Below are 11,796 nucleotides of genomic sequence, written 5' to 3' on the forward strand. Positions count from 1 at the left end.
TGGATTAGACAGGTTCCTCAGCCAGCCCAAGGTGTTTCCCAGATGGACCACGTGGCTCTAGTGTCAAGGTGCTCCTGGGGCTGCAATGACAGTCCTGTCTGGTACAGCATTCACAGAAAGATGCTGAACACACTTTCATGACTAGTGTGAACTCAGCTATTCAACATCAAAGCACCTTCCATCCTGACTTGGCTTCTTGGTCTTGTAATTCGGTTAATTGTCTCATCCTCTGTAAAGTAAGACTTTTGTAATTTTATCTTTTACTTGGATTGTGGCCTTTATGAAATACTAATTTTTAATGTCTGGTGACTGGCACCTGAAGCTTTCACATACTGAAGGTGAAAAGAAAATGTTGCTGTCTCTGCCCATTTTACACAGTTTTCGACTGTTTTGGTGCTGCAGGTTAGTTTCTAAATGTCTTGTAACAATGGGTTCATCACATGAAGAGCATGTAGATACACATGTATTTTATCAGTAATTGCAAAATACTCATGATGAGAATTGATTTTGGGCAATTACTATATTACAGAGATGAAATCATAGCATACCATTAACTTGTTCATGTGCATATAGAATAATCCATTTTATTCAATGAAAACTTACATTCAGTTACATTTTTATGTGTTGATACCAGAAGCAGTTGTTTCAAATATGTTTGTCACTTTATTTGTGCTATTAGTCAGAGCACTGTTTTAAACACCCAAGCAAAGAATTGGAAACTGCAACCAGTATATACATGTCTGGCACAAGAAATTATATATATGTATATATTAAATATTTTTGTACCATTGTCTTCTTTAAGTATGAGTGTAATTAACCACAAATTTCTGCATTGCTGTGCTCTCCTTTTCATAAATCTTCAGCTTTCTACATGTTTGTAGTAAAACCTCTTTTGAAAAGTTTTTGTGGTTCCAGGTTGACTTCTGACTTCTCCATAAATACTTAATAGATGTTTCAAATTCATAAGATATTGAAAAATCCACTGTAGGCTATATGAGGGAAATTTACATCAGAACAGAGGCCTCTTAAATGAAACTTCAAGGTCTTCACCTCGAGGCTTGAATATTAATGTTGTTTTTGGTAAACTGTGGTATTGGACCTATCCCAAATTTATAACAAACTTGATCATGTCTGTGGAAACCTTTATATCAGGGAATAAGATACTGATTATAGACAGTATCTAGTCTTGTGAAGCACCATTGATATGCAGTGCTTTGTTTACACTCTGAGCTTTACATTTTTAGTAAGACATAGCAGAGCTAGGAAATGACATAATAATCTACAGCACATTTGAAGTATGTGCAAGAAAAAACTAAAAAAAAAAAACAACACACACACAGGGAAACCCAGTCTTTGTGGGTTGCTGCAAAGGAAAGATGGGACCAAAGAAGTTTTCAGTTCTGCCTGGCAATGGGGAAGATGTTCCTTCCCATCTGCATTAAATCATAACTGATGGCATATTTGCACTGTGCCAGGCTAAGCACTTACTAACTGAAAGCAAAGCAGTGAAGGAACTCTTTGTACAAAAGCCACACAAGAGAACCATGGAGCAAAAGAAGTCATCTAAGTGAAGTAATAAGTCACTACAGATAGAAAATGCACTAGTCTGGTTTAGAAATTGATTCTGTGTGTGCTGAAATGAGCATTCAGTGGTAGCATCCCAGTTCCTGCTGCTGTTTTGGTGGGAAAAGCTCACATGTTCTGGCTTAGAAAGGCCATCTTGTCACAAATCGGCATGGTGTTTCAAATGTTTGCTTGAGATATGGGCTACTCAGCTCATACTTTTTAGGTCAGTCCTTAAAATGTAAGAAGGAAGATGTAAGCAAGGGTCTTCTACTCTACAGACCACTGCCATAACTATGGGACTATTCATTTATTCTGAAGATCTGACATTTTTTCTGTGGAAAAAACCCAGTGATCTCAAAGTTGTCTCTGTAAAAAGATATTTTTTTTAAATTCTGAGAAGTTTTGACAGGTCAATATTTTCTTCCCATTTTTATGGAATAGCTCTTTGAGCTGTCTTTGATTACATAATCTAATGTGTAAGTTAATTGACTTCAGTGTTATAATAATAGTAACAATAATGCAAGCATTATTAAGCAGTTATTATGACTTTTCTTTTTTGGGAAGACAACTTGTAGCTGCCTACACTCTGAAGTGATGCATAGGGATCTTTATTAAACTAATATAACCTGACAATTTATTATGAGCCAAGCAGTGTCTGAATTCCTGCTCTAAACATTCTGAATGAACCTGTTATTTTTAAAATGAATTTAATTTAAACCACTTTAGGCAAGATGATTTGTATGTCATGAAGCAAGCTGGTCTTTGAATTGCGGTCTTTGCAGTTCAGAGCAAAGAGCCTTACACTGATCTTGACTAAATTAGCTCATGGAAGTATAAAAGATGTTCTTATGTACCTGGTCAAATGTTCTGTGCAATTTCCCACATCATTAAAAACTCTTTCAGTGTATTTTGAAGTTCACCGCAAAGTATTAAAACTGCTTAGGATCAAGATACAAAGTATTTCCTGCTTAGGATCATCAAATGATACTGTAAGTGTAAAATAGTTAAAAGTAATACAAAGAAAACAACCCAAAACAACAGGCCTGTATTGACCACATAAAAAGTAGTCAGAAAGCTCTAGGGGAAGTGCATGTTAGCATTCCTTTACAGAGAATGGGTCTCAAATGCTTAGTGCTGTCTGGAATGAATTTTCTACCTGTTTGTGGTTTTTTTTGTTCATTTGTTTTTTGTTTTTGGGGGTTTTTTTGTACCTTAGCAGTTGGGAGATAAAAGGTAAAAACAGTTGTTTTATCTCAATACAAACCCATTATTTCTTCCTCTTAAGATGAAAGACTCAGGGCTATGTTACTCATACAGGCTGTCTTACTGGAACAAATGCTGTAGTGTTGCCACAATCTGATCCACAAAGAAACGCCTTATGACCAGCAGGGATATACTAATTCACAGGGAGATTTGTTTGCAGGTTAAGGTATTTGTGTGGTTATATGCTTCCCTTTTTCTACTTCCAGTAGCCAGTGTAATGGAAAATTTTAAGTTTTCCTTGGAGCTTGTGGCTGGTCTCTGGCATTCTATCCCAAGTGTTTAGTGTTTCACAGGACATTTGAAAGGATGTGATGCTGCACAGAACTGGGGAGACAATTTATCACTTGCCTTGCGCTGTCATTTATGAGCCCCTTTCCCACTCACATTTTGATTGCATCCTACCTTTTTTTTTCCTACTTAAGAGATAGCTTCTGTATAATTACTATTTACAGTCTAATTGTCTGGGGAAAGAGAAGCAGTTGCATGCATAGATTGTCTAAATATTTTTTGCTGGGTGATTTTTCCTATTTATCCATAATTATGGTGATGTCAGTTACATCTAGCTTTGACAAATGAACAAGGAGATATAAACAGTCTTTATGCTTTATTCAGAGAAACAGAAAGATTGTTTACTACAAAATAATATTTTTTGTATATTAAAAATAAAAATGGCATAAATTATGAAGCTGGAGATACTTTATTTCCGTCTTCTTCAGTCTGTAGAGCGTGGAACAGCCACCTATGAATCATCAGTTCCATTTCATTTTTCATCTGGTCTTCTTTATACTGTTAATATTGTGGTCAGTTTGCTGAGTGCTGCTGACACATCTAAGGCTTGTGCTATCTGGTGAAGGAATTTGAACTCTTTTAGTTTTTGAAGTTGTATGTTGGGAATGATTGGTATCTTCACCTGGCACAAAGAGATGAAGCGCTGTTATGTATCTTCTAATAGTTACAGGTGCCTGTATGGATAAGTGGTGTGTGTGAAGAGTAAAAGGGAAAAAATCTCCTATAGCTATACATACTTACAACTGTGCTTCTTTTGTGCTCAAAAAACCCCTTTCCCCTGCTCTGGTGCAGGCATCACAATACCAGTGAAAAATCTCAAAAAATGATGGAGAGGGTCTGGGAGCTGTTTCACTGGAGGTCACAAAACCTCACTGTGTCCCACTGCTCTGGTTGTGTGCACTCTTCCTGCCAAAGACAGAAATACAACTGTTGAAAATCAGCATTTCTGTGTTGGGTAAAATTAATGTTCAAAATGTCTCACATCAGTGCGTGGAACACAAAATTCACCAATACTCATTCACATCTGTGTGTTTATATATGTGTGTGCATATATATGTATTTAAGATTGCAAACCTGCACTGTATAGGCAGAAAGCAGTCTGTTCACTTAAAGCACTCTCAGTCTCAGAACAGGATTGCTACCTAAAGTATGAGCACTTAGAAATCCTGGTACAAAGCATGTATGACTTCCTTTTTCTATCAGAAAAATTGTGGTGTATACAATGTGGTGCTTTAAAAAGAAACATTCATTCTGAGTACCAGTCTCAGTGTAATTGCTGCATAACATTTAAACAAAAACTTTTAGTTATGAGTTACAGCGTTTTTTTAGTTAAACTCTCTAAATATGTAGGAGAAGAACTTACCTGCACTCTTATCCTTTACTCAGTTCAGTGCACTAGGGCACATGTAGCCAAGGCTGACATCTGAAGAAGTCTTGATTTCCTCTTTGTCATGAATCCTTGCTGTGCTGCTTCTCCCCTAGGCTGGGTTATCTCAGGAGCTGTTGAGGCAGCTGGTCGGAGTTGGTGAGTTATGTTGTTTTTTCCCTTCCTTATTTTGCACAGAAATGGACAGACAGTGTCTGTGCACAACAGTCCATGCCAGGATGGCTTATCTCCTCTGCTCTGTGGAAGGCAGTACTTTGAGGGGTCTTGGAGTCTGCTGACTGCCTGAACTGAATTTGTGCCCTCACTATAATAAAGCATCCCCTACACAATGGGACAGAAGGCAAATGTAAGAACTTTTAATGGGATCATGAGTTCACTGAGACTGAGGGTATGATGGCTTTGTTGATGCATAGCTGTAGCACTGGTACACCAAACACACAGCTCTAGAATGAATAAGATATCACAGAGTTTCTGAAATGCACTTCCTAATGTGTATGTGACACTGTAGCCATCTATCAAGATGAAGTCTTACTTCTTAATGTGTTGATCTCATTCCTCCAACTGAACAGAGGGCTTAAAACACAGTTTTGTCCAAATGTTATCACCTCAGGCCACAACAGTAAAGAAGTTTATAGGTCAGCCTGGGCAAGATCTCATTAATACTCGGATGTAACATATTGTAAGTAAAGCATAGGAAGGAAGAAATTTTTTGGCTCATTAGGATATATATTTTCCTCTGAGTCAAATTGGGCCAAATATACATGAGGCTTCAAAGGGTTTATTTCTGAAAAACTGGGAAAAAGTGAAATAGGTTTACAGATGTTTGCAAGTGCTCACTGATGTATTGCAAAATTAAACTCACCTTTGTTTAAAATATGTTCATAGTATTACTTCCTGAAAGTTTTCTGGCTTGTTTTTTAAAGAGGGGATAGTTGTGATGTGCCTGAATTTAGTTGAGGTTAAAATTCTGACATCTATGAAAGCTGTTATAATCTAGCAGCAGCATCCTTGTGTTCCTTGAAGCTCATTGCTACAGGCTTTATTCAGGGCTCACTGAGCAATAGAGCTTATCTATGCTCTTTATTTTTGGTGAAGCTTCTGTATGCAAAAAGGAGCTTTATTATAAACATTTCTTCTATACCACTTCTAAAGCAAAAAAATATACAGTTGAAGTGATAAATATTTAACTTCCTTGTACCCCTTGTATTTCTTCTGCAAGAAATATAAAGAAGAAAGAAATATGTGTCCTGAATATTCATTTGCATTTTCTGTATTTTCTTACTTTGTTTTCAGTTGAAGATGGAGCAGACCATACATTGCTGTAATCTCCTTAAAATACAATTTTTCTCTAGGCAAATGCACATGTATTCTTAAATGCACGTGTTCCACCTGTATTAATCTCTATCATCATATAAATGAACATTGTCAAAGTAAAAGTAATGTTTGAAAAGATAGCTTGAACATTTTACCTGGACTCTATTTGTTTCCAGTTTGCTCTTCTCGCCTGTAGCATGTCCTGCCCTGCCTGCTGTCTTTTTTTGACGTTGAGGTCCTTTCCCAAAGAATATGTAGTTTACAAAGGCATATTCCAGCAAGGCCAGGAACACAAACACAAAGCATCCCATCAGGTAAATATCTATTGCTTTCACATAGGGAATCTTTGGCAAAGTCTCCCTGAGGTGGGTGCTGATGGTGGTCATGGTCAGCACAGTCGTGATTCCTACGAAAGGAAGAAGCAGACATTGACTAATATGACAAGGAAGGAAATTTGAGCACAAAAGACATAATGGAAGAATTACACTTCTCATGCAGATGAGTTAATTATGTGATCAGGTTCTTAGCAGCCAAAGGAATGTGTTTTGCAAGGAACATATCCTTGCAAGTCTGCTGATAGCACCTTCCTTGGCTTTTCATGCAGTGAAGGGTGAATGAAATAAGCTCCAATAGCCCAGGGTATGTTGGAACTTCTTGCCTTAATTTTTGCATTAACTGTGTTAGGGAATGTGGTGTTATCTGACCTGGATAGCTGAGTTGAGTGCTGTTCTTTCTATGTGAGAAAATGCTTCATACTTCATTTACAGCAGTAGCTCTACTTGACCCCACAGGTGACTTGCATTGCTGTGGGGATCTGCAATAAGTATATAGCTTTTGATTTAAAATGGAGGATTGAAAGGAGAAAGGGAAGCCTTTTGATAAAGTGATGGTCCTTGATGAAGAGAAAGTGATATATATGCTTGTACCAAAACAGCTTTTCCTGTTAACTAAGTGCTTGCAAGTAAAGGATTTCCATCTCATTGTGTTATCCACCACTGAATGATTTTTTTTCTCATATGTGTTTTTTCTTTTAGCTGGCTGGAATTACTTCATAGTCTGCTTTAATCACAGGTCATTAATGCATGTAGATAATAGCTCTAGGCAGAGGTGTAACAAGTTTAATTTGCAGGGAGATGGGACAAAATGGCTTTTTGGCAATAGAGTTGAAAAATATTAAAAATCTGTGCCTTAAAGCACAGATAGCACCGAAGATCTTCATTCTTATGGAAAGTTGTAGGAAGAAACATGGTATGGGAAAAAAACCAACTCTATAGGGAAAACAGACTTATTTGGTGTAAGCTGGTCTATCTCCACTGATGTCAGTAGGATCTTGTGTATTCATTCCAGTCAGATCTGGCCTGAGAGAGCATTTTCTAACATCAACAGGGATTGTTCATGCAGCACAGTGTGGATACCCTTAGGCACCTGAATTAGACTTTTATGTTCCAATTTGGAAGCAAGATACTTTTGGCATGATCCAAAGACCATTATGACAACTGGAAGTTAACCAGAATCCCAACCTAAGTGCAGAGCAAGAGTTTCAGATGTCAGCAAGGTCACACCTGCCTGCCTTCCTGACAACCAAGGTCCTGTGCTGCTTGTGTGAGATCACAATTAATGATGCTTCAACCAGCAGTATGGATTTGGTGCCACTGTTTTCAAAGGCAGCAAGTGTCCACGTAGTTCAGTCATTTTGAGAAGTTACCTAGAGCAACTCTGGCTGCAGAGGCATCGTAATTGATCCAAAAAGACACCCATGACAGAATTGTGATCAGCGTGGAAGGCATATAGGTTTGCAAAATGAAGTATCCAATATTTCTTTTAAGCCGGAAGCTGAGTGATAATCGAGGATATGCTCCTGAAAGAAAGAAGTCATACAATGACTAATGCCTCACAAAACGTAGGCACTGGTATTTGTGAGCTGGAGGATGAAGGGACAACTTTTTTTAACTTGTCAGTGCTTACCTGTTGTAAATTCCACTCTCTTTGATACCATCTTGTAATCCACAATAGAAAATTGTGGGAGCTCAATGTTACTAACTCCTGTTACTGCTGACTCTCCTCCATTCCAGTAAAATTCAATATCATCAGTAGTGTATCCATCTGAAACAGAGGCACAATTTGATTATTAACTTTTCTTTTTGTTTTATTACTTTGCTTAAATAGTTGCAGTTCTAGTGGAGGGAGCTGCTGTTAATCAGGAATTCAACCTTCTGTCATGTGATATTCCTGTTACACAGAAGCCCTGAGGAAGCTTCTAGATATAGAAGAGGAGAAGACAGAAAACAGGAACAGAATTCATGATTAAAGTTTGTTTTTTAGCTAGCTCTAATACAACTACTTTTCTGTCAGGCTTGAATTGCTCAGTTTGCCAACAGACAGATACATCATCAGCAAAACTTAAACTCTCTTTGGAGGAGCTCTGACAGTAAAACCAGGTTCAGTTCCCAGGTTTTCATTTGATTTCCTATGCAAGATGCGACAAAATACAGAGTTGAGAGCCAGTGGAGACAAAGATGATTCTAGAAGAATTAAGGTGCCTGTAGTATCACCTGACAATGTCTGTCAGAGCTGTAGGTAATCCTTTGATATTCATGAAGTATTTTATATTTTAATTAGATCATGCCATCTTTGATCTTCTGTTATCACAGAAATAATTCTTTTTACTCCAAAACTAGCACCTTTCTTCTGTTTCCTTTTAACAGTGATGTTGATTATTTATAATTTAATTAAAAATTAATTTGCCATTCTATCACTGGAAATGTTAACATTATTGTTACCATTTTAAGAAATATTTTGATTGAATTCAGAAGTGACTGAGTTTCAAAAAAATCTCACAATTGACAACATTTTTGAACTAATATTTAAACTGGTTCCACTTTATTGCATTTTTCTACTTTCCCCAGATACCTACCAGAGGAGAGAACATCTCATCTATTTTTAAATTTTTCTTTCAGGTGTTAGATTTAATCAGGTTTAAATCATATAACACAGATCAAATAAAAACATATGTTTGAACTCAAAGCTTTAGAAAACTCGACAGTACTTTTGCCAGTTGAATCAACTGTAGCATCAGAAGCCTCCACAGGGTTAGAAACCTATCCTTTCATATGCACAAGTAATGCAATATCAAGCTAAGGAAATTAGTCTTGAGATGTTTTTTCCTATGATGATGCCTAGTAATAGCCTCATCCCTGGAAGGCTGACCTCATGCAGAACAGATCCATGGTTTCCCTGGTGACAGTCAGAGAAGCTCCTATGACTTGCTGCCAGGCTCCAGAGATTGCCTGGAAAGTCTGCAGCCATTGAACAACTATCTTTTGATGCAAACACACAATGATGGGCTGAACAAGATTAAATGTTCACATATTTTATTTCTGAACTGCTCAGTGCCATGGTGTTCTAACTATCTGAATTGCTCTGAAAACCACACTAATCTATGTAATATGTATTGCTGTTACAAGCTTAAAACTGGGTTTCTCTTTATTTATGCTATTTTATTCTTTTTCAAATGAACCATGCCAGGGCTGTGACACAGAGCTCTGCGTGGCTGGTTTTCATTCGTTTTCACTGCAAATGGTGAAGGTAACTGCTTGGTAGGAAGACTTCAATAGCTGCTTTAAAGGCTTTGCACACATACACCCAGGGCTGACATGAGCTACATGTAGGGTGTGACACAGGATGGTTGAAAGTGAATGAAGACTGCTAAGACTGTTTAAAAAACCAAGACTGAGATTGGCAGGGAAGTGTTAACTTCATTTTACTATAGAAACCTTCTCTTGAAGGATTTCTCTTCTCAGAAAAGGTGGTGCAAAACAGATAGCATTGGAACTGTCATTTCATACTGAAAGGGTATTGATTATGTGTAGACTGTGTACCACACAGATATCCTCTACATGAGTTAGAACCTATTCTTTGTCTTTGGGGGACAGAATAAAAAACAAAAGGGCCATCACTACCTAGATGTTGAGCAGGTACTTGCTGCAAAGTCACAGGTGAAGGTTTAGATATAAGAATCCTCAACTCTGCCTCAAGGTTTGGAAGAAAACCATGAAAATGCTTCTTCTGTTCTGTACCATCATCAACTGTTGCTCTTTTTACATCCTGCCCTCCAATTATTGAGCTTCCTTGGATAGTGCAGGCTGGGACCCAGGGCAGAGAGGAACTATCTCCAGTCCTCAGGAGCTCCTGATTTGACTTGCAGCCTCTTGAGGAAGCTGCGGCCAGCCTCTCTGCAGTTTCTCTGACGCTTTAAGAAAAGAGGTAATAGTTTGGCATCTTATTGTGGATGAAATTCTCTTCCTTGAAGGGGGATTATTAGTGATTTAGCTGTTAAAATCCACAGTGATGCCAAATAAACATTGGGATATCAGAGGGCAGATTTCAAAAAGAAAACAGGCACAACCTCCTACAAAAAGGTTGCACGGTGTTATTGATACACTGTGTGGTCATGTTTGATCTTTGCAAAAGGAAATTATGTGTTTTGTAAGGTAGACAAATGTGCTTTTGCCTAGTCTTGCTTTCTACCACCTTGGTTACTGAATGAAAAGTAGAACTAGTAGGTTATAAAGTCAACTGACCAAAAGCAAGAACCTTGCATGTAAGGTATCAGCTGGTGACAAGCTGTTATTGCTGACAGGCCATGTTTTTAATCTCTACAAACTTAAAATAGACTTCCAAATACAACCAAAAATGGCTCTAATGTGAGCTACTACTTTTTCTATATATACCTATATTATATATGTATATATGTATATATGTGTATATGTGTATATGTACATATACGTGCACATATGTATAAATGTATATGTATATATATAGAGTCTCTATATATTCTAAATATACAGATTTCTTTCTTGAATTAAAGCCTCCCTAAAGCTGATGGAAATTATGAGAAAGAGATAGTGATGTTTTTCACTCAGGAGCATTCACATTTTTTAGCTCCCTTTTTAGAAAAGTAGTTGAGCAAAAACATCTTCCTGTGGTTTTAGGTACAGTGAACTTCATTGCATTCATTATTTCCCTGGCAGTCGTTGTAATATCTCTGCTGGACACTAACAAGGTGTAAATTCCCCCTGGGCAGTCTATTCCCTGATAAGATAGGATTGTTGCTATGTGATGCTCTTTCCTTTTGTGCTTTGCACATTGTTCTAGGTGTGTGAGAGGCATTGCTTTCCATGGCTCACAGATGCAGGAATTGGAGGCCCTCATGTTTCATAGGTGTTGACTTCGTGTGGCTTTTTTCTAGCAAACTTAGGAGGAAGGCAGTTGGCTGGAAGTTAAAGACAGGAATTGATCTCAGCTCTGAACAGTGAGAAGGTGACAGAGTGTTTCTCCTCCTTTTTCAGGTGGACAGTGGCTTTAATCGAGTAGCTGTAGTGATGTAAATTAAGAAACCTTCAAGTGTGGAGCAGCACTGACTACTGGATGGCAGGCAATGGAAACCCTGTATTTTGGACAGCAAATGCCTTAGCGTTTACAAGGGAAGAAAAAACTATTTCAGTGATAGGAAAAGTGAGTCTTGCCATTGCAGTGGCCAGAGTTAATGCTGGTTTGTTCACCGAACTTATCAGTACTGCCCAGGTATTCCCTCGGCAGCTCTTTTCCCATGTAATCCTTTTCCCTCTGCGTACCTATCCATGTCACCAATTTAAACGCATACCTCTGCTTTTGTGACAAGAGAGAGCAGCACTCGCAGCTGGACCGTGATGTCTGCACAAGAATTTCATAAAAGTCAGATATGGCGGGCCTGCCGTGCCTCAGTGATGTTGACGAGAGCTGTCACGGGGTGGGCGGGGAAACGCCGGAGTTCCCAGGCGGGCGCGGGGAGCGGCTCCGGCAGCGCCGCCCGGGGCCTCGCGGGGGCGCCCGCGCTCCGCGCTCGCACCGGGGGTGGCTCTGCCGGGGGCTCCGGAGCGGGGAACGAGCGGGGAATGAGTGAGGGATGAGCGGGGGATGAGTGAGGGATGAGCGGGGAA

At 38.6% G+C, this 11,796-nt stretch overlaps 1 protein-coding gene across 11 annotated transcripts in view; it reads right to left on the bottom strand.

Annotated features, from left to right (window-relative positions):
• The window catches only part of GABRB1 (gamma-aminobutyric acid type A receptor subunit beta1), a 120,617-nt gene that overhangs the window by 7,626 nt on the left and 101,195 nt on the right, over window positions 1-11,796 (bottom strand). For 5 of the 11 annotated variants that reach the window (XM_015624489.3, XM_019006375.2, XM_015624493.3 and 2 more), the window contains 3 exons: window positions 7,784-7,921; window positions 7,524-7,676; window positions 5,974-6,224 (listed from right to left, as the gene is read on the bottom strand). In XM_015624489.3, coding sequence (XP_015479975.1) covers window positions 5,974-6,224; window positions 7,524-7,676; window positions 7,784-7,921 — 542 coding nt within the window. Of the gene's footprint in view, window positions 1-13; window positions 5,717-5,973; window positions 6,225-7,523; window positions 7,677-7,783; window positions 7,922-11,796 lie in introns of those variants that run through there. The other 6 variants (XR_001520966.2, XR_001520967.2, XM_015624492.2 and 3 more) reach the window with 6 other exon arrangements.

Source organism: Parus major, chromosome 4 (assembly GCF_001522545.3).
Source record: "Parus major isolate Abel chromosome 4, Parus_major1.1, whole genome shotgun sequence".
NCBI classification, from domain to species: Eukaryota; Metazoa; Chordata; class Aves; order Passeriformes; family Paridae; genus Parus; species Parus major.